Here is a 26,493-nt window from a genome sequence, read left to right on the forward strand (position 1 = left end):
AAGTCATGTAGCTATGCCTGGAAAGTACTGGTTACTTAGCTTTAAGAGTATATTAATGCACAGGTTTGCCTTTAGGCCTTCATAATAAAAATCCTCCTGGGAATGTGAGATACCCGCACTAACATTATGCATTTAAGAAATTTCGGTGTAAAGCATTCCCTAAAAACGCTCGAAAAGTCGGAATTCCATGTTCTGATAGTGTATTCACCTTATCATAAGGAATAGTTGACAGCGTAAGCAGCACTCGCCGCTGAAACTGACAGTTATTTCTGAGCATTATTTCCATTTATTCGTTGACGTTGCCACTTTGCGACAAACCGAAAATTTTATTGCATCAGCTTGCTGCGGGTGAAAGCATATTGCCTTCGTCTTTTTCTTTTTAATACATTAATAAAGCGCACAGAAATGCCGCCTGACAGCAGTCTCAAAAACCAGCCAAAGCCAGCCGGAGATGACAAAGGCCAATCAAAGAATGCGCGGATGACTTCCACAAGTGCCTGCTCGCGCTGCGAAAACCTTTTTCCAATTGACCAAAATACTTGCCAACACATTAGTCATCATATTGGTCAACATACGCAGTTAGAAACAAAAAAAAAGAAAGACGTTGCTGACTGTGACTGGCTGTAGCTACAAGAACAATCGACAGTGTGTTGGCGACAAGTTTAGCCGAGCTTTCCTGTCGTTGAATTCCTTCTTTTTACTTTTTTTCTTTCTTTTTTGCAATGCACGTGTTCGAATGCGTGCTATGAAGTAATCCGCCGGTTCTGTTTCTCTGTTTCAATACAGAGACAAGCAAAATTGGCACAGCATGTCAGCTCGCACGACTTCTGGCCGCTCATTACCTTTCACTGACGAGCTCGCGAAGCGATTGAAAAAGGGGACACCGCGTGCATTTAACCGGATTCTCTACAACAGCTTCTAACATGAGGAAATTCTGAATTGTGCGTCTAAAACATGCGGCAGGCGTGTCTCTATATTGTACCGCGCATTGGTGCTACTAACGAATTTTACGTCTATCCCCGGTGAAGCCGCATCTACCCTATTGCCTCACGCATCACCCCGTGACCAGCGAAGACGTCTGTCATTCAATCGCTTGCGTCATTAGAGGGACTCTAAACGCAAGTGCTAAGTCGAGTTGCATTGTTCAAATACCATTACAGAAACATCGCAGTGCTTGTTTTGTGTCAAGGATAGATTCAGTTTAAGGGAAAAATTCCGTCTGAAGGGTCCGCCTGCCTTTAGCGCAATTCAAATATCCTGCCCCCGAACGGCGAGTGGTGATGTCGCATACGCCATCATCGCCCTTTACTCCCGTCGGTGAGTGAAACGGTTCCCGACAGACGGCACTACGATCTTTTCTTTTTTTTTTTTTCTTTTTTTTTTGCGCAACACGCCACTGCGAAACCGGGCCAAGACCAACGGTCCGATTCGCCGCCGCAGCTGCTCTATGTGGAGTGGCGTGGACCATTCAGGAATCTCGCGACGTCACATGGACGTGGCATTCTCTTTACTTCCTGTCTGTGCGAGTTTCGCGAACCAGCAAAACCAGTTCAACATCGTGCGATAACGAAACTATGGAAACGCGAGAGGACGGGCGACGCAGAGAGGAGAAAACAAAACCTCAAGACCGCCCGCGTCGTTGTCAAGAGTAAAGTCAATGAGTTCTTTTTTTTTATTGAAATAGAACTGGACAAGTAGCACTTTCTTTCGTCTTATAATGCAATACAATTATCTTTATATTAGGAGGGTTAGAGTACTAGTTAAGGAAATATAATAAGGAGTGTCTTCGTTACCGGCTAGTACTTGAATGTCCCTAGGCATTCTCTATTCGTACCCTGCATTTGCCTCAATTTCTCAATTACAAAGGCTCTGGCCACGATGATATTGACTCCGTAGGTTTTCTCGAGCACTAAGCTATCATTTTAGCTTGACTTAATATTTGCCTTTAGTGTCACTCTAATGCTTTGCGATTGTAGAGGGCCTTAGCGACAAAAAGTGCAATTGGATCAATGCGATCAGCTGCCGCTTCGAGTTGCATCCACCATGTTCTTTAGGGCGACATAATGTTGTTCGAACTGTTGGCCAATAAATCGTCGATACTTTTCTCGCAACCACAGTTTGTCTTTTGGTGGGACAGTGCCGCCGACAAAACGTTTCCGGCGAGGTTGTGGACTGTGTTGGTCAATTTTACTGCTCATTGTGTAAAGGTTCTCAATGATTCATTGCATTAATGTGGTGGATGTGCACATACCTATATTAATGCACCCTTCCTGTAAGGAATAGACAGCAACAACTAAGAGTTGTGAAAGATCTGTTACCACGTGCACGTATGGAATAGATGTAGATGACAGCGAAAGCAGCCTGCAATTCTGCATGTGTTATCAGCTGTAGAAAGACAATATTGTAGAACATTATTGATTACCTAAAAAAAAAACACATCGAGTACATAGCGTCCATCGCAGCGTGCATGACAAACTTAGGAATATTCCCGGCTTAGTTCTATGTTTCTATAAGTGCCGACTACTATGCTTTTGCTTTTTTGCCATGCCAGCGGAACGTCCGGTCACCAGAGAATCCTGAGAGATTAATGCCTGCATAGTGAATACTTCCTGAAGCCTCGCTTCATATCGGCGTGAATAAAAGCAGGTGTACCGTACATCAAACGAGCTATCAGAAAGAGAGGGATCAATGTGGGCATTCTGCTGACGCTGACACTAATACATTCACGAAATTTCGCTTAAGCAGTCGGCATTAACAACAGCGTTTTGTGAAAAAAGAAAAGAAAGGATGAGTAAGGTGAGTACCCAATAAAATAATTTCTGACATACTAACACTTCTTAACATAATGCTTCCGAACCTAATGAATGCCAAACGTCAGACGAGCCAGTCAACAAGCAAGAAAGAAAGACAAGAGACACGACTACACAAAAAGGGGCATGTCGTAAAAACACCCTCTTACTCATTATAAAATTTATTTGCATATTGCTGTGCGCACCGGCAGTAAGCCTTTTTCTGAGCTTCTTTTCTATTACTGCGGAATGTATTTTTAATCTCTTACAAAGGCCCGCTAAAACGAGCACTAAGCCCTGAGTGCCTCGGCGATATATGGGCGTTCCGACGAGCCAGATTAAATCTTGTAAAAAGAAAACTCCCAACATCTAAAGATAATAAAGAGACGGGCTTCCTTGTGCCAGCCATAGTTTATGCAGTAGGTGAAATATCGCCCACGCCAGCCTTGTAGCTCCGAAAGCCCAGCTTCCCTGTCTCTCTCTTTCCGTCCTGAACCATACGTAAGTTTACTCTCGTGCTTCGGAGTAGGATCATCGTTTATTAAAACTGCTGCCGTAGTTCAGGCGCTTAATATATTTCGGGGTAAGCTTCTATGGCGTAATTGAGATGTAGGCGAGGTCGCATGGGAGAAAGTGTCGGCTCGCTGTACAGGTTGCAACATGTAGCGCCGTCGTATACGTAATATATTGTGTGACAAAATCTCGTTTCTATCCGGCTATTCGTCTCCAAGTTTACGGGATCTTCTGCACAACATTCCGCTGGTTAGAATGTCTAGTTAACCGATAACTTGCGACATTAAGGGTTCCCTAAGATATTACAAATGAAATATTGCGCGATGCGCACAGATGTGGACAGTACAGAAGCAGCTGCAGCTTTTTAAAACCAAGCTTCTATAGTAGAGCACGCTTAAAAAAAAGAAAAAAAAAAGAAGGAAAAAACCTCTCTAATACACATCAGCGTCGCATATGTTCAAGATGAAAAATTAAGGGAAAACACAAAGGGCCCCGCACACAGTTGGACCAGAGTAGGAAGCTGGGAAAAGCCCGTTGTGCTTTGAGAACATCAAGGCGATTCCTGCATCGGTCTCCGTGCGGGAAGCAGAGAGTGCCCGCAAACGTGTACGCTCGAGGTGTCCAATGTTTCCTCCGATGTGCAAAGCGGCGTCCGTGTTCTTTCGGCAAACCTGTTCGTCGACATGATTTAGAGGATAACCGGATATATTATACCGTAATTTCCGCACTACTGTCCACAGTAGGCAATTGAGGCCGGAAAAGAAAAATATTCGTCTTCCTATTGCATTTCTTCTGCGCATCTTACGTACTACGCAAAAGGAAATTTTCTTTCGTGGTGGGTAAAAAGAAAATTTTGAAAGTCCAGGTTTTCTCACACTGTATAGCTAGCGATATTGAAAAAAAAAACAAATACTGAGGTGTAGTCTGCTCCGGTAGATATACCGCGCCCTATAATTCGAAAAATTCGGTAGTTGGAGTATCTTGGTGTTATAAGCATTTTTTTTTTTAAGGCACAGTTGACGATTGCGTTCAGTCCTGTTTTTGAAACCACCTCCGCTTTTAGTTTGCAGCACTAATGTATTTTTTTAGACAATACTGAGATAGTGTCATTGAGATCTAAGCGGCAACTATGTTATACTGGGGGCGCAAATGTGAAAGATAAAAAGTAGTCAACTTTCAAACAAACAATTACTGCAAACCGAACAGGAATCCGAGTTGAATATTCGTGGCGTGCTAAGTACTTGTCGCGTGCAAGAAAGTAGTACGTGGCCTTTTTAATTTCATTTTAAGAAGAAAGCAGTTACACCATTTTATCTACAGTGGCCTAGAACTCAAATTGCTTCATTTCACATTGATCAATCACGTACAAGACTTTTTGCGTTGTGTTGTTGACGAGTTATTCGCGACGACAGTCTGCGCAGTGAAGCAATTCTTGGGAGTTGGCCCAAAGCCATCTTGTGTAAATGTTCCCGAAACCTTCTAGTTATTCCACAAAAAGACGTAGCACAAGATCCGACTTCGTCGAGGAAAAAGCTGACCACGCTTTTATCAAACACTGCTTACGCGCTCAGTGCTTGTCCAACCAGCCTTCTTTATTTGCTGTTGTATTATTTCTTTAAAAAAAAGTAGCTTTTAAAGGAAATGGGGGGGGGGGGAGGGAGAGGGCGAGGAGAGTGGTACCAAAGTCCGACACCTGACAACAAAGGCGCTTATAGCGCTTCCATAAATTGAAAAAAATTAAAGACAGAAAGGAAAGACATGATACACATTAATCCTATCATCTCCGCGTTTGTAGTGGACCGAAGAGGCGTAACAGGTGCCAAGCAAGCAGCATTTTGAGTGCTCCGAAGAAAAACAACAGAAGAAAAAGAAACAATATCAAGGCAAGGAGGGGCTGTTTGGAGAGGGAAGGTAAACGCTGGAGAATCACACAAGGACGGCACTCGAGTTCATCGTTGCGTTCCGCAAAGTAGAACCACTTCAGAGGAAGCTTCTCGGTAATCAGGAAGCGGAGCAAAGCGGAGCAAAGCGAACTTGTCAGGACTGAGGCAGTGCGGGACGCAAAGAATTCCGCCAGCCCGCCGTTTTCTGAGCGTTGTCTTCGCATTTGTTGTTTGTTTGCCTTTTTCGTGCGCGCGAATGGGCTTATGGGCTTAATTCAATGTAATCAGACCCCGCACACAACTCGCCATCTAGTGAACACGCTCTTTCGTTATGTCACGTGGCGCCATTTCTTGAGCCTTCTTGTAACACACGCAACTGATTGTTACAGCGTACCTCGCACAGCGACTTCTGCTCTGCAAAGCGAACGTGAACAGGCGTATGCGGTCTGGTAAACCTATAGCTAACTCTCCGAACTGAAAACCGATCGTTCTCTCACGCTCTCGGAGGAATTCCCGTTATTCGAGGCACATAGGTCACAAGGACGTCTCTTACTTGCCGCTTGTCTCGATGCCACGCTACATTGCCGTCGCAAACACACACGCCTGACTACTACTTCTTGCTCAACTCTAAGACAGAATGAAAGAAAGCAAAAAAAAAAGAAGCAATGAAACGAGATCCAGGTCTTTCCGAAAACGCAACATCGCTTCAATCTGGAGCGCAAATGCACTCTGTGCCACAGACATATCCGGACAAAGCATCGTATTATGCGATATACTCCGCTTAAAGGGAAACCGAAAGGACCGAAAGTAGAGTTCCGTTTATCGGAAACATAGCTTACGCGAAGGACCCAAAAAATAAGGAAAAACCATATTGTTTCGAAAGCGTCGAGTGTTTTAATGTCACTACGGCAAAAAAAAAAGTCTTTATTGTATTCTGCTTAAAGAAGGGCTGAACTGAGTGATTGCAATATGCAACGCATAATATCACAGCTTGTTTCTCACGCGGTATTTGTTCATACAATCTCGCTTTTTGAATATCGCCATCTAGACGCACAAAGAACGCGAAATCTAGGCAACGTGAACGCCGCAGAGAAGCCACCAATGCAGCGACATGGCAACTAGCTGATGGGTTAGATTTCATTGGCTATTTGGCATCACGATTTGACATGTTTGTACATCTACGCGTGTGCGATATGACCTGTGACGGCCGATGAGGTAGCTGCAATTATGGGTCTAGAGGTTTAAGGGGAGTTCACAAAAAGAAGTGTATCATTTAAAGGAAGTGTAATAAGATTGCTCCTATGGGTGGCCAACCAAATTTGGCACTTTTGTCCTGTTTATGTGGTCTTCTTGTTTCTTATTAAAACGAGTTTCGTTTATCCGTAGTGCACTTTGTAAAACAAACGAAGAAGCAATGTCTGTGTCTTATTAGACAGGAAACAGTAACTTCACCATATATATATATATATATATATATATATATATATCAATGTCTTTGTCTGTGTCGTTTTAGACAGGAAACAGTAACTTCGCCATATATATTTATATATAGAACTTGAGTGGTGCTACAAGGTAAACAGGACAAGTATTTACTGTCACAAGTGTCCCAACTGTCCCTCTCGGTTTGATGCATGTGAGAACGACCGGACACCCGGTATGGTGTCTTCACTACCAGGGCCAAACTGCCATTTTTTTGTAAACCCTGATGAAGATCGGTCCACCGATAGAAACTGTTGAAAGTAAATACTTGTTCTGTTTACCTTGTAGCACCACTCAAGTTCTTTACGTTTGAAAGGTAGCCTGAAGAATTCCTCTTTGCCTACTATATATATATATATATATATATATATGTATATATATATATATATATATATATATATATATATATATATATATATATATATATATATATATATATATATCGCTTTTTCTCTCTGAATGAATCTGGTGCAATATGCAGCCCGTGGAAAAGGACACATATAATAAATGTAGGCGTAACTAACGTTCCAGCCGAGTCATAACCTTCATTAGTGTGAGAAAATGGTAAATCCAGTCAAGTAGGCTTACATTTTACTTAGAACGTAACGAGAGATTACAGGAAAGGTGCTGTTCAATAAACTGCTGAATACACAATGCTGCGAAACATTTTGATTAGCGCGAAATCTGAAATCTCAGGCTCAAATACCAGTCACAGTACAGGTCCACGAATTTTGGACATTGCGTCTTCGGCTATCCGTCAAACTCCACTGTATTGCACCAGCGTAACCCAATGGGCAACATTTTCAAGAAATTAAATTTCTGACGGCTGGGCCAAATTTCAAGAACTTTCACTTTGCAACGGCGAAAAGGCGCACCTTTTTATTAAGATGCGTATTTTCGGCACTTTGCCGTAACTTCTTTGCTATGTTAGAGCAGAATTTTGGTCAGGATTAAACCACTGCCATAACACAGCAGAAAAGTTAAGGATAAGTGCTGTAAATACGCATATTATTAAAAAGGCGTACTCTCTCAATGTTGCCAACTAAACGTTGCTGAATTATGGTGGCTTCTTGAAATATCATTTTTAAAAGTGATGCGCTAATGCATTGTGGTGAAGTTTGAACAATGGTTGCATGGGCAACGTCCAAGATTTCTGGACATGAAGTGATAACTTTGACGGGGCGAGCGCCGATGGTAATTCAAGTAATATAGGGTTAATTTTGCAGAAGATAATAAAAAAAATAAACAATTAAAAAAAATACTTGTGGTAATGTTATGACTTCGAATAGGTTCCCTTTAAATGATATAAATCTCAAATGAAACGCGTATAACTTCTACTGCAGAGAGGTGGAGTAGGAGTACGGGGATGAGCTGTTTTTTGGTTTATTTATTTACTTATTAATTAATTAACTAATTAATTAATTAATTTATTTATTTATTTATTTATTTATTCTGAAGCCCTGTTATAGCGCTGTAACAGGAGTGAGAAAGAAGTAGAGGACCGTGATTTAGCATAAAGAAGGCAAATACAAAAAAATAATTGAAGCTCAGTTGATACAGGCAAGCGATCACATGAACGAAGAGTACACGACACTGAAGTACAGTGTTCTATCGTGCGCGGGAAAAAAATGGAAACAGAAAATATTTTTCAACCAGTTCGTATGAAAAAAAAAAGAGCATCAGGTTCATAGGATGAAAACTGCGAGTACTTCTTTCTTTAACAAGTATGATATGACTGCAATCGCAAAAGACAGAAACGCAGCTAATGGCGAGTGCAGAAACTTTAGAATTTCGATATTATAAAGCGACAAGAGTGGCTGGATGTTCAGGGACTGCAGTGCCTGTGAAAAAGCTACGGCCGTAATTACGCCAGATGAAACAAATAGGTTTTCTTGTTACAAGCTACTTTGTAGATGCATTTGTGCCAAACCCTTGGAACGTCCTTTTTTTTTTCTTCGACACTCTACTTTTTATAGACGTGGACCCCCGAGAGGAAAGTAGAAGAGACTGCACTAGCAAGAATAAGACAAGCATGGCATAGCACTGTGATGGAAGGGGTAATCGAGCGCACCGTTCTTGATGTCGTACTCTTGTTCCGCCAAGACTACGCTGTCGTTATTGTACTTGAGGAGCCGGACGGTGACCTTGCCATCTTCTTTGACGTCGGTGAGCGTTAGTCGAAACAGGGCGTCCGTTTCACTACGCAATATTTTCGGCGCCGTGAAGATGTAGCCGCTGTGTAAGGAAGAAAAGAAAGAGAGAGAATGAAAAAAAAAAAGAAACAAAGCGGTTCATGCAGCTAATCAAAAGAAGATGACACGTACAAAGCAGGTTTAGTAACCTTTCGCATTACATTGACACATAATAGATATTTTATTATTACAAGCTACATTGTACGTGCACTTATGCATGTACGAGGTCAGTTTTGGGCGTATATTTGATAGTTGAGTCTGGACCAATCCTATTGTTTTTGCGTCGAGACATTGAGTTACTGTATTTCTGCTTCTTTATCTTTCATCTTCAGTGGCGATCTTATGCAATGGCAGCTTTGTGCAAAAATAATGTGTTTGCATTGGTTGTAACGCACCGATCTTAAGCGATATATTTTTAGCCTATATTGACAAGCATATTGCATCATCTCTCGACACTGCTAAGCTTGCAAAGATATTTAGATACGTTGATAATTACTTTGTTTTACTAAAAAAACGTGCCACAAAGGAGGGGGAAGGGGGCGTTAGAGCAACAAATAATACGCTTCACATGTTTGAGACTTGTGGTGGAAATCTCAAATTCACATTTCAGATGGCAAGTAAGGGTCGCTTGCAGTTTCTGGATCTGCATATTGTATTAAACGATCAATTTTGCTGGCAATACCGACCTCGCTCGAAAAAATCCATTACTTAGTTACAATTCGGCTCATTCAAAAATTGTAAAAGGAGGAAAGAGGAACGTTAAGGACCTTGTTTACGTGCCCCCACTACTGCAATCCTTACGTTCCCCCACTGCAGCAATCAGTGTTGCAGTGCAGACAATTGACAGGACTATATGCTACAAGATGTATGGAATGAGCACGATTATCGTCTGGACGTCTGTAATGTTACTAAAGGGCCAAATACGGAACATTTGTAGAGGGTGTATAAACTTGGTGGGCTTGTGGTTCTTTTCATATATCTTTCAAGTGTGCACGTGTAATACTTTTGACAATATAGCCTTTTCAAAACGAATGAATCATTTATAATAGCCCAGTACCTTATTTATCGCCACAGTGCATGATTCTACATTCACTTCACTGTCATTTCTTTCACAAAATGCAGTTTCCATTGACAAGCAACGTTCACACATATCTACATAACACGGCGCGAGGTGCTTACTTCAACAAGAAATTAAATGAAGTTATTTTGCTGATGGGTACGTCTTTGTAAAAAAAGTGCAATGCCAATGATGTTTCTCCTGATTTAACATCTATGTGGTCCACGTCACGGCTTCGGAGAAATATGTTATGTGGAACGTATCCTCCCCCTCCCTCCCTGCATACACAAAGGCACGTAGGAACGTACGAATGCTAAAAGAATGCCACTCTATATTTCTCACTATTCCTACAAAGAAAGAAGAGAAAATCGCGCTCCCAAAGACAGAGCGCCATCGTTGCCTCTGAGCACCAAGTGAGCTACGGATTCACACAGTGCCTATTTGCTCTTCGTACCGCAGCTTACTGTGAAAGGAGTGCCGACTCCTTCAGTTTGTTACTTCTCCATTATGAAACGGGTGAGTATATATTCCATTCAGTGAGCCCAACAATGTTTAGGTACTTCACAGAAAAAGACTTCATTTTGTTTCGCGTATGATGGGTGCCACATACCGATTAAATAATCACAAGCGTCAGGTAATATAGTAGTAGTGAGCTTGTTTGTTCGATGCGTAACAGAGCTCCTCGTGAAGTTTATCGTGGTGCTTACCCATCAGCAACATGCGATGCAACAGCACCGAGGAATAAAACCAAGGCGCCCCACTGCATTTCTGGCTTTGGAGTCCTTCAGCTGCCGTCACCTGCGAAGATGAAGAAGAGAAGGAGTTATTGTTGCGCTTAGTGCAGTAACATCGCACATATACTCGGCCATTAGGTAGCACGTACTGAAGTATGTGCTACCCACTTGTACTTGCCCGCTGAAAGGCACCAACGAGCAACTCGAGCGCTATAGCTCAGTTTCTGTAACACTCCTAATCAAGGCAGTATTTTATTCCTACATTTGTCCAACTCGGTCGCGGACAGCAACGGCGTATGGGTTAGTTGCTCTTTTATCGACGGGGTCAACATTGTTAGTCGATACGCGGTTTTCTTAACATTGAAGTGGGAAATGGTCTATGGGCCTGAGAGGGCCACTGGCTGCGGCAATAGCGAGCAATGTGTCCAGCGCGGCTGCAGCGGAAACAGATGGGCTTATCGTCGGCTGCTCTCCATTCCGACAGGTTTCTGGAACGATGAAAGGCGTACGGCCCGCGACGAGGCCTGTCCGCGGAGGCTAGGGGGTCGTCAAGAGTGTTCATGGCGCAGATAGTAGAGAGGAGGCTAAGGTACGTAAATCCCTGGCGAACAACAAGCTGGACCAAGGAAACAGCCTGCGTCGAGGTGTCGGATACCGTGGGTTTATACGAAGCTGGATAGGCTGCCTCGATCTCTCGGCGGACGATGCCCTTCACGTTGTCTGATGTGGATGGTTGACGAGAAATTGCCTCGCAGGACGAAGTTGCAGCGGTATCGGTAGACGCTTGAACTGAGACGAGGTGCGCCGGCATTTCGCGTGCTCTAGGCCACAGCACGTTTTGATTACACTGTCAACGGTAGTCACGTTGGCGAAGACGAGCAGATTGAACGCGTCGTCTGAAATACCCTTCAAAATGTGGACGACCTTGTCAGCGTCGGATATCTCTGGTCAGGTCGCAGACACCTGCAGGCCAGCATATCCTGCATGTACGACAAGTAAGGCTCAGTGGGTGGACGTCTGGGCACGTATCGCCAGTTGTTTCTTGGCGGCAAGCTGTCGACCAAACGGGTTGCCGAAAAGGTCGCGGGGCTGCTGCTTGAATGTGTCCTAGCAGGTGATATAGTCCTCGTGGGTCCGAAACCAGACGCGAGGGGTTCCGCCTAGGTAAAATATGACGTTGGCCAGCATTATAGTTGGATCCCAACTATTCTGTTTGCTGACACGTTTGTACATGCTGAGCCACTCATCCACGTCAAGGCTGTTTGCCCATTAAAAGGTCGCGGCGTCGCGGGGCTGTGAGAGGGCGATAAACTGGGTGAAGGTCGCAGACGTAGCTGCCGGCGACGTGTCATCACCCGGCGGCATGGTGGTAGATTCGAGGTGGAGTCCGCTGTGAAGCTCTGTCATTGGAAGTGCCCAGCACATTCACCAAATAAATGTTACGTAGAAGCAAAGTAGGTAAACTATTTGCATGGTGTATTTACAAGGGTAGCAAGCACTGGCAGAAGCCAGCGTGAAGCAAGGTACGTCGGGCTCCTCAGATCAGCCAGAGGCCCCTTATGGCTACGTCCCATTAAATCTAACTGTCCACATCATCATCATCGAATACTACGTAGCAGTATTATGTTGAATAAAGGCGCTTGTTCTGCGGACAATTAGGTTAAGTTCTGTGTACTTTTAAGATAATACGCTTACACTTTTGGGACGGCATTAACGGAAAGGGGAAAATACTACTTTTCACAGACAACGCGAAGTGGTCTATTTGAAATCACTCAGCGATTTTATACACTAATAATGAAGGTTACAGTGGGAAATACCCACATAATCAGGGTCAGAAAATAGGACTCATGTTCGTCCTGGACGTGCGAACCCATGCGCAAAAAATTTTTCGCTCAACGATTTGCAGGCTCTTCAATACCAAAAAATGAAAAAAGAAGAAAAGAAAAAAGCAGAAGGAACTGGCTATAACCTCAAAGGCACTTCGCACCAGCGGTGGCGAGCGGACTTAGAAACCTAATTTATAACGCTCTGTCGCGGCGTGTGTAGGTGCGGTTGCCGGGCACCTCGGCGTCAAATCCTGTTTCCGTATTGCGCTCGGGTGACAAAGCCCTTGTAAACCCCTGGAAAGCAATGGGTAGCTGCTGCGGCTAAAGAAGCACTGTAGGAGCCTCCTTTGTGGCGCCTGGACAGAGGATGAAACCAGCCGTGACAAAAACAAAGGTGGCAGGAAGTATCGGCGCCGTTGTTCATTGCGTATCTACACGTTTTTCGAAGAGCATTGGAAGCGGCTGCTATAGACCGTACCATCGTCCCTCATTCAACATGGCCCCATATGCGCCTGGCCTAATTACATTGCTGTACCTGCATGACAGCGTAAAGCTGTGGCCGGAAGAAAAAGAAAACATGACGCGAAGGGTGGTTGCATTAGCGAGCCATCCTTGCTCGGCGCAGGTCACTAATGGCCCGCCTTGTTCTGTATGGCCACGTGCCCGACTGTATTGATCATCGACGCCCCTGTGATAATGGCTGGTCGCGTTGTTTGCGTGTATATACGCTACAATGTGACGACACTGTAATGGGCGGAAGGTGCAAACAAGGAAGCGGTCAGCTTGAATAGATTTAAAAAAAATTAAATTATGGGGTTTTTCGTGCCAAAAACACTTTCTGATTATGAGGTACGCCGTAGTGGAGGACTCCGGAAATTTCGACCACCTGGGGTTCTTTAACGTGCACCTAAATCTAAGTACACGGGTGTTTTCGCATTTCGCCCCCACCGAAATGCGGCCGCCGTGGCCGGGATTCTGAATAGAATTCCGAATCTGTCAATGCAATAAGGTCTGACGGGTGCTGAACATGCCTTTAACACTCAGTTTTACATCCCTGTTCTTCGATTCGTTGCTTTGAGTTTCCTTGCATATCTCCCCCCCCCTCTCTCTCTATTTGGCTTGAGTGAATAGTGCTAAAACTCGGGTGACTAGTTCGCATGCATACAATGGAAGGTTAGCCTTTAGTTCATGCAGCCTATTAATACTACGAATGAAGATATTTCTTCGAAAATATCAATACCTCAGGTTTATATTACATTTCACTGTTCTCTGACAGATATATCTGTCATGTAATTCTAAGCTTGTTATATTTCGCCAGTGGTTGTGTAGTATACGCTATGTATGCGTACTTTTGTATCGTCCAGTCGTCTTCGAAGCTGGGAATTTCCGATAATTTTAAGTATTTTTATTCACTTACGTAACTGACCTGTGGGGATGGGGGGATGAGAGGGATGGAGGGGGAGGTAGAGGGGTATATAGTTATATTCTATGGATTCATGGACTCAACTGCAGAACCTTGTAAAAATAATGTCTGGCTGCATTTCGACACATTTTGTGGCAGCATCTTGTTTGGCAAACGACGAGGAGCAACCGGCGTCATAAAGGCACCATCCACTACTATTACACCATGTCATTAAAAAAACTTGCGGCCTCTCGCAGACAGCAACTTTTTGTATTGTCGGCATGTTTCGTTTAGCACAGTGAAGGCGTGTTTGCTACGTGTCAAACAGCCCGCGGCAACAATTTCCCAGCCAGCTATAGTGCAGTCATCTATTCAACTCAAGCTTTAATTGCGGTAAAGCTCGTTTCTTGAATGGTGTTTCAGCTCTTATACGAAAAACTAACACGTTCTCATGCAAAAAGCTTAGTTAACTCGAAACTTAAGAATAAGAAAATTACAACCATTCCACTCTGTCAACATGAAATGGCAGCGCAAGCTGACAACAATCAGAGCTCTCAAACGAAAAGCAAAATGCCTTCACTGCCATTCCATCTTCACAGAGCGGAATGGTTTTCATTTGTTCGTTCAGCATCGCGGGAACGTTCTTCGTTGGTGGTCGTTTCGCGCCGACGTCGTTTACATTGTCGTTGCTGTTCCCTCCAGCGCTCCTCGTACGCATGTTGTTCTTTGGATGTACGAACTATACGTGTCCGCCCCATCAATGCCAATACCTCTCGTGCTTATATACTGCGGTGACCTTGACAACGCGCTATTTACGACGGCGTGTGTTCTAATCTCTACTTCATTTCGAGATCTGTGCCGCCGCACTGCACCCGTACGGGATCATACACAAAGCAAACAATGAAACCCATTGTGTATGGGTTTGTTAGAAATCGTTAAGTGTTTTCCTGCTGCCAGACGCCGAAAAAACTACGGAAAGTTAGTCATATACAGCTTTTGCTGTAAAACTTTATTCACTGATGCCATCAGTCAGCCTCGCAGAGCCCACTTATATACATAAGTCCCGAACTGGCCAGACAGATTATATATTTCAATACTGAGCAAAGAGGGCGATCTGCTGTACAAAAGATTGATTAACTCTCAGATCTCTTCGAGGAGAGCAGGTTAAAGATTCAGTGCGAATACATATTGCCAAGTGGACGCCTGCCAATACAGGCTGAAAAATAACTGCGAACCAAGTGAGGAAAAATGGGAAAAAGGTAGACATAATTTTCTGAATGATTTGTCAGGAAAGACTCACGGCTACCCACTGACGCTAAAACTGCATTTTTTTTTTTGCAGCAAAGCTTGTTGTTGGGCGAGTTAGGGCTCAGATTCCATGGAACAGACGGCGCGTAGAAAGTGGACAAAAGCAAAGGCAGAACGCGAACAAACGCCGAATGGTTTATTTTGAGCGAAAAAAACGTTATATTTTTACAAAAGTAGGCGCATGCGCATCTTCCATGCGAGGAACACTAACAATGACGTGACATCACGCGGTGTCGAATTACAGATAGGACAAAAAATAAAGGCAGAATTAAAAATAAAAAAGCATATTTCGCGGCATAGAAACACTTTTGTTCGTGCCTGTTAGTGTTCTTGTCCTGTTTTTCCGCACCGGCAAAGCCCTCGGCCGGCTTTTTTTTTCTCATTACGGGAAAGTTTCTCACCTGTTTATGGATGCAAGAAACCACTTCCCATCCTTTCCGGACACAGTAGGATCGTTTTTTGATCGCGTCGGCCGGTCGCCATGGAAACCGTGCCTCCAATAGAAGGCCGTCCAACGAGTACAATCGAGAGTCTCGACGTCTACGCACAAAAACAAAGGAATCGCCCAGCGTCGACCTATGTCCCGCAGGCCTCTAACGATTCGTGCATTCGCGCGATTCGGCGCAGCTGCGGGCCCACATTTCCTGTATACAGAGCGGGCGCGACTCCATGCTACCCGCCGGCTGTGCGGCAAAAGACCCGCTAAAGAAGAGAGCAAATCAGCCAAGTAAGAGGAGGAAAGCGATGTGTCGGAGTAAAGGGCGACCGAGCCCTTAATTATGCACGTCTCTTCGTGGCGATCCTGCAACATTTCCGTTCCGGCCTGCGGCGATGCGATGGGTCCCTAACTCGCCCATCAGCCTTTCGGAAGTAGAAACCGCACCGCAGTGCAGAAAGAGGGCGGGTGAGGGAGAGGCACTTTCGTTCATGCATGCATGAGTTGACGAGCAGAGAAGGCAGGAAGCCGGGAACGGGTAGGGGAAAAAACAAAATATGTGTGTCAAAGCTTCAAAGGTAGATTTCGTGGTTCTCGAGCGCTCGACGATTTGTTTGCTTATCGCTTACTGGCACGACCAGCTCCGCCCGAGAGTTCTTTTTTTCCCTCTCCTTTGAGGTAGGGAGGAGTCAGTTTTCCTATTCGCAAGGCCTTGGGGCGACAGGTGCTGAACTGGGGGTTTAGGGAAAAAAGAACCATAGCGCGGAACGGGAACGTTGTGTGTTGGGCAGAAATTAAGCTGGAGTTCCTTTCGAAGTTTTCAAAATAAAACATGTTTTGCGGTGCGATATTTTTTAACTGTATTGTTATAAATATTCATATGGCGACAAAATAGACCATGCTTTCAAACAGCCTCTGGCCATTCCAACACGCTCTCTTCAACGGTATGTCGGTTGTTCATTGTTCAGCAAGAATAACAATACAAAATAGGAGTGACTATACAATATGTGAGCGGGCTTTAACTTCCCAAATCAATTCTGGTGCAATAGGAGACGCTGCAGTGCAAAGCTAAGGGTTGAATTTGATCACCTAGAGTTCATTAAAGGACCCCGAATCTACGTAGACAAATGTTATATATCGCCTCCATCGAAATGCTGTCGCCGAGGTCGGGAACCCAACCCGCGACCTCGTGCTCGGGTTCTGAACACTACTGTCGCATGAGCCACCGCGGTTAGTGGAGAACGCAGATCCTGAAATATGAAATACTCGGGATGTCTATTGGCAAAAAAAAAAAAGGGGGGGGGGGGGAGGAGCGGTTTCCGCACCCATGTCTCATAGGCATAAATTGTATTCTAGAGGTACTAGTAATAAAGCTCCATCTGTGAAGCATGGCCGAGTTCCTTTGTGGCTGATATTTATTGTGGTGTAAAGCGGGAAAGCTTTGCCTCTTGCGCGGATGTGGCACACGGTTTATAAATGCTTATTTTCGTGCTAATATTAAGGCTAGCTGGTGGAAAAGATGGAAGAAGTTGCCCGCCATAACGCCATTTCCCCTACACACTCGAACAAGAACCCAACACAATACCGCGGTCAGTGCATGCCAAAACGTGAAAGCGAAGGTGCTGACACTCCGTGAACGACTAAGAGCGACTAGAATTAAAAAATGCCTACGAAAGGACGATGAAAAGGAGACAAAAAAAAAGAAAAAAGGTAAGGGTGAAGACATATAAACACTGGCTTTGGCGCAGGCCTCTCATTTGAATATTACAAACATAAAAACACATTTGCGCGCTTCTTCAGAAGTGGACACCTATGCTGATTCCCAAGATATTCTTGCTGCCAGGAGCAATCTTGCAGAAACAGAACACCTCGTTCCTGCCAACCTCATTGGCCCAAAGTTTAAGCAAAATGTTGGCCCATGCATAGAAAATAATACCTACGAAGGCCTCCTGACGACCGCCACTCTCGGCTCGGACATTTTCTGTATGTCATTACCGAAAAGTGACCTAAGAGCTTCCCTGTCAGGAAACAAGAGGAAACTAAAAAATAATATTTGTGTACAATATGTACAAGCAAAGAAAGAACCGGAAACAGTAGAGCGGACAGCGAACGCAAAAGAATATACAAAAGAAAATGATCACATCGTCCTTTTCCCCATAGTGCTATCTTCAAAACGAACTGCTGTAGGCGCCTGGACACATTACACTAGCGCAAAGGGGCAAGCGCAACACTGCATAGCAAACCCAATTAGCAGGAGATGCAAGGTGGCATGTCGAGCTAGCCCTCAGCTCGCGTTCTTATGCTATTTGCCCTCCAACGCAATTACGAGCTAGGGCTTCGCAGGGAAGTGGCGCCCACTTATCCAAGGAAAAACTGAAAGCAAAAGCAAGGCGAGATGAATATTTCTACCTGCCTCTTCAAAGGGAGAAGTAGGGTTCCCTGAAGTGCACGTCCCCCTACATACTATGTGCATACAATCACCGGCATGCACTGAGAGGTGCTCGTTTTTTTTTTTGAAAGCCCGTGAGAGGCGAAACGCCTTGCTTTCTATGGGCGGAAATATACCGAACGCGTACGCATTATATCACCAAAGCAGCGCACCCACGATCCCATGCATTCTGTGCTGGCTTGGAAACAGCTAAGCCAACACGCGAGAGGCGTACGCCCCAGAGGACAGCGGACTGGTGCAGAAGGATAAAGAGCGTGCTTTCCTTTTTCTTCATCCGGAGTGATGTGGTACGAGTGTCTTAACCATGGCCTTTAATGTGCCTCGGTTACTCCCGCACTTATCACTGTTTTTCAGCGAACTCGTCGTACACGCCATTAGCCCCTCTTCGCTTCTTTCATTATGGAGCAGGCAAGTCTAGAAGTCTTTGCAAGACGCTTCACAATGCCCCCCCCTTCCCCTATTTCAAAGATTTCCCTTTCTTACACAACCCGGTCATCCTCCCCGCGGGCAGGTCTAGCGAACCTACCCCTTTGATGTTGCCTAACGACGTCTTTTCCCCCCCTTTTTGTTTCCATATTTTTTGTTGTCTTTGTCAGATTGAACAGTAAACACACTACACGCGGTAACAATAATTCCGGTATACGAGAGAAGACAAAACGAAACCATCGTGAAACTACCGCTAGCGCGAATCAAAGTTCGTCTCTGAAGGCACCGCCAGACGGCGTATCACTGGAGTGGGCCCTCTTGTTATGCAGAGTGCGTGTGCCCTTTCAAGCGCTAGCTAGCAGCTCGACGTTGCTGCCGTTTCCTCAATTTCCTTCCGCAACAACGACAGCTATGGTAGGAAGTGCGGAAGCACACTTCATTTTTCATCTTTTTTTTTGCTTCCTTTCTTTTCCTTCTTTTGCTAGTTGGTATTATTCATTCTACGTCGGGAACCTCCCGTACCTCAGCGATATTGAATATTCGAAGCATCTGCGCACGTAACGGATTCTCTTTCGTCCAATGGTCGCAAAAGAACACTGTATTAGGGCAGTAAATGCACTTACATGGCAATCTGGACGATTCCCGTCAAAGTGAGAGAGAGAGGGAGGGAAAGGCACGGGGCAATCTGTATTGCTACGAATACAGGCTAACCATGCGGAACAAAAATTTTTCCTTCATTTATTCGTCTTTCTCTTTTAACCACCCAGCAGACAAGACAGGAAACGAATCAGACATTCCCTCGTAGAATATATCAATTACAGCTTCTAGTGCGCTTCTTAACGCACCTCCTAATTACAAACTCATTCCCATTCCCATTCCCCTCCCCCTAGATGGAGATGAAACTACCGATAGAGGATGGAGCAATTGCGTATGTAAAATATAAGACATTTTCACACCCACTTCCACCCCACAAGCAAGTGGGTGAGGTTGTGGCGTGGTTTCCAAATGCTCCTAAGAAAAACCGCGGGGAAATGCGTCCTAGCACAGTGCTATCCCCACGACTAAAGTTGCAACATTTCGCCTGCAACACACTCTTCGGTGTTATTTAATACCAAACGATCGCAACACCGATGATTAAACTTACATGTGTTATGCAATGCATTATGTTTCTTTTACCGCGTTTTTTAAATTCTAAACGCCATCTGCTGAAACGATTAAGTATTCGTTGTGACAGACGCGCCCTCTGCGTCGTAATGAAGTAAAAATTAAAAGGAAGATAGAAGTGGCTGAGCTTCGACGCGCGCACATGCAGTAGCTTTATGTGACAAGGAAGGCTTATGAACAGGAAGAACGCGCTTGTTTGACCTAGTTCATACTTAGACGTATAAGGCGATTAAAACGCGTGCGTGGGAATATTTAGATCGTTCAATATTCACACCCTTGAAACCCAAATGCGCCGAAGGCAAACAGTTATTTTTTTTCCCGAAAACCCGCGCAGCGAGAGAACAGAGATGCACGAAAAAAAAAAGAAAAGAAGAAGCTACGGCGGTACCCACCTCACGATGAATGCCGACGTTAATGCAATTAGTATTGAAGCAATGTAGGGACACACCCTATTGCCATATTCTTCACTTCTGTGTAGCCAACGCGCCTCGCTTAATGCACGCTATCGTTTTATTCTGTTCAATACACTTTTTCCTTCGCACGTGGCTGCTTTTGATGCCGACTTTCTCACTTCTCTGCAGCTAAATTCTTCACTTCTTGTCCCTTGTTCTGATAGTATATCCGGGCCCCTACCTACTGGCACTTCCCCATTTGCACACAGTCAGTGGCGCAAGCTGCTTTCTCCTTGCGCCTGGTGTGGTGGCTGTAGGTTGTACGAACAGGCAGGTTTAGCCTGGCGATCAAAGCCAGCAGTCGCTCCGCCCTAGTGTCTCTTATAACACCCGGATGTGGCACCACCGAGAAAGAGAGAAATTATACTTTTTTACCCCTAGAGATAACGCGCTTTGATAAATAACTGAGATTCGCGAAAAAAATGGGTGATGGAAAAGTCCTGCAGCCTATTTAAATAGCATATCTTAGGTCGCGAACAGAACGAAAAGCTTCCCAAATGACGAACACGAAATCGTCGCGCTAACCCGTCGTTATCTTCAGTAATGCGACAATGTAGCTAGCTGCGCTGCATTATATTTATTTATTTATTTATTTATTTATTTATTTATTTATTTATTTATTTATTTATTTATTTATTTATTAGTGTTCCTCATTGCAACGGGCGTAACATCGTATGCTAGCATAACGCAGGCACAAGACAATACAGCACAGTTATATGGCTTAAGAACGACTCGGAAATAACTAATACTATTAGTATTAATTACGTAAGTTAACACCACAGAGAGAAGGAAAAGTGGGCTATCAGTTGTCTCCTAAAAGCGGCACCCCAAACAGTCGCTTTTAGAGGGCTTAAAAAAGGAAGAGAGAACGAAGAAGTTGATAAAACAAGCAAATAACAGATAGGAAGGAACAGCGCATCACACACTCACACACTGAAACGCAGAGAAGGAGCACTAGAGACGAGTATCTAGCCCCGTAGTTGACAAAGATCCCAGCACAGCTATGCGAGCCTCATACAAAGTTGACGCACGGCCTTTCGGAAAAACTATATAATTAAGCGCTGTTCGGGCCAATTTACGCTGTTGGAACTTCCTCGGCAGCACACAGCTGCAACTGTGGGAAGTGGGACATTCCAACAGCAAGAGCTTAAGCGTCTCGCTGTGGCGTCCACAAGACAGGTATGAAGGGCTCGGCGCACCTTCGTGTCTTTCGAGGTGATGTGCGTCATTAACACACTCGATTCGTAACTTCAGCACTAGAGACCCGTGGTCGTGTCCTAACGACGATGCGTTTAACTACAGAAGCATTCAGGTAAATAAAACTATAGCCTATAGATGGTTCCTTATGCAATATTTTTTTTCTTCCAGTGTATGTTCAATTTTGCGCTCTCTTGCGCTTTCCTAACCGCTTTGTGGCGCGCCGATGCCTGCCGTCCTGAATTGTTTTTGATAAGCCCCTAACGCAATGGCTGTTCACTAGTACGATAGTACTTTGTTGGAGCCGGAACTGAGTGCTAATATCGACGCCAATCTTTTATTTTTTCTTATTTTCTTATCTCACTCGAGTTCAATCTCTTAGCAGGCAGTTTCTAAATGAATGTCAATTAGCATGCACGTAGCGATATTGTATTGTTCTCAAAACCCGTGCGCTACATATCCCCCTATTTCTTTTTTTTTTCCCCGCGTGCGTATCAACCTCACGACCGCTTTTCTTTATTTTTTTTTGTACCCTCTTCGTTTCTGTCTCTCTTGTCTCGACAGGCAAGTACGCTGCAACCTCTCGCACCACTGATTTTTGTCCGGGTGGCTCCCGCGCATTGTCTCTTGCCAGAGTTCATTCAGAAGAGCGTTCCCTTTGTTATTTCGGATCCCCTGGAGATACGCCCCCGGGATCAGATTGCGCGAGAAGAGAGCACTTTGCACCTTCGATTTTAATGCAAAGTATGTACGTTTACTTATCTTTTTGCAACCCGCATTCGTATTCTGCGAGAAAGACAGCGCAAAAAGAAATTTTCGTTATAATCTTTCTTTGTTTTTTTTTCTTTTTCATAAACGAGCCTCCGTCCCTCGAGTACACGTGCCTCGCAACAATGAAGCGACTGCGATTTTAATTTGACTGTGGCCCACTTAACAATGGCACGAATTTGATTTAATAAGACCGTGCCGGCCAAAACGCACGCGACGACGCCAGCAGTAACAATTAATTACGCAAAGTACAATCGCTCGTGCGAATGCAAGTGACAGCCGGGCGAAACGGAAAGGAGGCCGCCGCTGGTGCAGCGGTTCTCGAATCTTCAACTGACAAGCGAGCGAACGAGTGCGAGTGCAGATAACGGACCTTCGGACTATAGAAATTATCTGATGCTCATTAATGGCCTCCACTGCAACAGCAGTCGCGTACTCGCAGAACACGATGGATAATAAGGAGCATCGGTCTCGCTAAACTTTACCGCTGAAAGAAGAGCTGCTTTCGTGCCTCCAGCTCTTCTTTTTTTAATCGTAAGACGAAGAAAATGACTTGGTGCAACTACAGTCATTGTTTACATTTAAAGTCACTAGGTAAATTACAGGGCGCACACTTCGCAGTCCTCGTTGAACACCGCCGCCACGATCCCTCGAACGCTTAAACGCAGCGAAGGAAGGTGCATTCATACTAAAATTTTGGTGCCTTCCGAAAAAAAGAAAGATCAAAACGTTTTATTTTCCGTCGCGAGAAAACTAATGCGGTGAAATTACCTGAGATCCCCAAGTGTACGCGTTAGCAATTTTATTCCCTTCCCTCACACCTTGAAAACTCGACGCTGCGCACGCGAAAGGTATTTGGGTAGTGTAAACAAAGGAAAAGTAAATGGGAAAAAAATGTCTTCAGCGAAGCCGTTAACGCAGAGCCAGGTTGAGCGTTCTGTAAGCTATGTTTGCTCGAATGTTGCGTGCTGCCTTGAGGCGAGCGCCCTGGGCGAAGAAGGAATCCGCACGTTTTCTGAAATGTGGGAAGTCTTTCTTCGATTGAAATATTTTCATCCATGCACGCCTGAGAGCTTTCGCCCGCCATGAAGGCCAGTTGCGCGCGTGTTGCGAGAGAATAACGTAGAAATCCAAACTAGGTCACAAATGCCGCCATCGGCGGCTTGAAAGCCAGGACAGAGTGCGCAGTAGAAAAAAAAGAAAGAAATTAAGACAAAAGAAGGATGACGTGGGAAAAGCAGCGGGACGCCAGCTATTCACGGCAAAGGGTAGCGTGTGGGCTTTTTGGTTGTCGTTTGCTCAACGGGGCCGCATCACGCCATACGTAGACGCGCGGAGCAGTGGAGACTTTCCACAAAGAAGACAAAGAACGTCGATCAAGCGGAAAATCAGACAGACTGAGATAATCTCATGGTTGGCGGCAATGGAAAAGAGACCGGCTATGAGTAACTACTTAATAGGGAAAAAAATCAGGAAAGAAACAATTTATGATAACTCAAAGGGAAGCAAGATCAAGATGCACTAGAATGCCAACTTATAAAGCGAGATACAGCAAGGGAGAAGAAGCATGTGCTTGCTGTGGTAAAGCTAGGGAAACGATGGAGCATGTTTTATTAGAATGTGAAGATATCTACCCAGCCGTCGATTTAGGTACCTGTGGCCTCCTTGGAGCCCTTGGGTTCAGTGAGAGCTGGAGGAAATTAAACATGTCCACACTAGAGATGAGTAAGGGGCGATTTTCTTTTTTTTTACACATAGGTAGGACATTAGACAATATAATAACAAAAGCTCGGTGGCGCAACCCACCACCGCGCTTTAAAGGTCACGCTCATAGCATAGCATAGCATAGCATAGCATAGCATAGCATCCATCCATCCATCCATCCATCCGTCCGTCCGTCCGTCCGTCCGTCAGTCCGTCCGTCCGTCCGTCCATCCATCCATCCACCTATCAGATGCACCTGCTCAGAAACAGCACTAAATTGGAAGAAGTCAGACGGAACAGTGGGACAGCAAAAATTGCCACGTTGAATATGGAGAACTACTTGTCGTCGCTCGTTAAATTAGGAAGTTCGGAAAATCAAGCAGGGGATTTTTTGGCCCGTCGAAATATACAATTGTTACGCAGCGGCACCCAAAGGGTCCCGCGGCATTGTAGTTACCGTTAACCCACGCCTGCCTGTGTGCAAATTCCTCGATGGCGGACCAACTAGGCCGCCCTTAGCGCCATCTCGTACGTGAGAAGTCTAGCGACTGCTGAGTCCGTTGTTCCGTGCATAGGGGCGGCGTGCAGCCTCGTCAAAATAACGCTAGGGCCGTGACTTCGGTGGCCAGATGTTTTGACACGGTACCGTTAGAACGGAATGCATTACTTCGATACAGGAATGGTATTAAAGTAAGCTTTCACGCTTTCTTTTTACCACCGGTCAGCCGTAATGTTCATCATGGACTCCATGACGGTGATAACAATAAGCGTACGAACTTATGCAGTTATGGGCGTGCATCAGGCATGGGTCTGCATCATATAAATCAATGTCTCACTATTTCTGTCTCACACTATTAGGTTGGAATATATGACGTATCTATTAGATGGAAGGCGTCGTGTATTTGAATCTATACTTGCCAGGGAACGACCGGGGTGGCACGTTCCTGCGACTAGCGCCCACGGCATATACCACAGGCGGCCGCGGCCAAAACATAGCAAACGTCGCATACCAAACGCACAAAGATGCACAAATATTACGTGTTATTTGACCTAATATTACGTCCACAAGTTGTAGTTGTAATATATGACGTCGTTATCCCGTGGAAGCTTCGCAGATATAGAAAGAGAAAAAAAATTAGAAGAACAAGCAAGTCGTTTCGAAATGCACTAAGCAAGACTTCCACGACCCAACTGCTTGCTCAGCGTTGCTTGCTAAGTATGAAACGCAGCACAGGCTCTCAATGTTATCCGCAAGCCGGTCCAGAAACGGCACAACGTTACGCGAAACTGCGAATAAAGCGACCGAGCGCTCTCGCCGCCGCAGAGTCCAATCTGCCCACTCTCGACTCGGAGCTCCGGAAAATATTTTTGTTCCGGAAGAAGCCGAAACCACCGAGCAGCGAGAAAAACTGGACGCACAGCCGCTGTCAAAGCTGATTTGTTGTTTCGAAAGCGCGGCGCGCGCTGATATGAGGGAGTAAAACGCAGAAAGCAAACCAAAGGCGGGCGTATACCCCGGGTCTCGCCAATAGGAAGATGACCTACAAGGGGAGGATGTAATCCCAGAACATCGGTCCAATTTCGGGGGGAAGAGAAAGAAGCGAGGCGTGTACGTTTCGCTCTAACGTCCCGGCAGTCTTTTGTCTTTTTTTGAGCTCGCCAAACTCACGTCATGGTGCAGGACAAACTCACTGGACAGGATGAGATTTCGAGTATAACTGCGTCTCTCCTGCGGCTGTGTCCATCTTCTTGCTGTTCTTTCTCGTCTTGTGTGCAGGGGCGGAGAAGACGACCGAAAGCGTGGGGACAAATATCCAAACACCGGCGAAGCATGTGTTCTCTGCGTAGCGTCCTTTCTCAATACCGAGCGTGGCGACCGAATGATAAGTCGCCAGAACCTCTATCGTTCCTGGTCGCCGCAACAAGCCCTGGTAAAGTGCTTTCGTTGCTTTTGCCGTTCGTTTTGTCTGTACGGCAACGTGTCCTAGCGAAGTCACTGCTATATAAAACGGCACTAGCGGACCGTGCGCCATCGGTGCGTCTAGGCGTCATTGAAATACAATTGTTCGCGGATCACGGACGACACTGGCCGGAGGCTTGGGTCATGCGCAACAACGCATCTGAGGCATTTGTAAAAAAAAAAACATACATAAATGACGCGCGATTTCCTCGTAAGGAGCTATCGTTGCACAAGATTACGCTCGTGCGGTCATTCTGGTCCCACTGGTCCCATTAGTGGTTTGTCCGTGGTATGCATAGTCACACTTCAGAAACAATACACGAGTCGTTCGTATGCGAGCTTTTTGTGTATTCGCCAGTCTTTGGAAACTTGTCGTGGGAAGATCGCCCACAATTTGTGCAAACAATGTGCCTTGACTTCCTTTTCTCAACTTTTAACCATTCTCAATAACATCTTCCTACAACCTCTATATCCAACAACTTTGGTAAGCCCTTGGCTTTCTGCCTTTATGTGATTAGCATTTGCGTCTTCTTTGAAAGATTACTTGTGAGATTCCTGCGAAGTAAACAAATTCATAAAAGCTGCATCCCGCGTGCTCACCATCTATAACGACAAGGCCGGACAGTAGTTTACACAAGTTGGAGAATATTGACCTAATACTTCAGAATTTATTTCAATACCCTGTTTATGTCAGTGGTCAAAAACTTCACATTGCGCACAGGAAGCAGGACATTGTGCACCGTTCCTGAAATTA

The 26,493-nt window shown here is 45.0% G+C and overlaps 1 protein-coding gene across 12 annotated transcripts in view; it reads right to left on the minus strand.

Moving 5' to 3' along the window:
• Positions 1–26,493, minus strand: part of LOC142572159 (pregnancy zone protein-like) — a 154,359-nt gene that overhangs the window by 44,034 nt on the left and 83,832 nt on the right. For all 12 annotated transcript variants that reach the window (XM_075681072.1, XM_075681074.1, XM_075681071.1 and 9 more), the window contains exons 3-4: positions 10,621–10,711; positions 8,736–8,899 (exon numbers count right to left, since the gene is read on the minus strand). In XM_075681072.1, coding sequence (XP_075537187.1) covers positions 8,736–8,899; positions 10,621–10,679 — 223 coding nt within the window. In that variant the 5' untranslated portion in view covers positions 10,680–10,711. The remainder of the gene's footprint in view (positions 1–8,735; positions 8,900–10,620; positions 10,712–26,493) is intronic.

Source organism: Dermacentor variabilis, chromosome 2 (genome assembly GCF_050947875.1).
Source record: "Dermacentor variabilis isolate Ectoservices chromosome 2, ASM5094787v1, whole genome shotgun sequence".
NCBI classification, from domain to species: Eukaryota; Metazoa; Arthropoda; class Arachnida; order Ixodida; family Ixodidae; genus Dermacentor; species Dermacentor variabilis.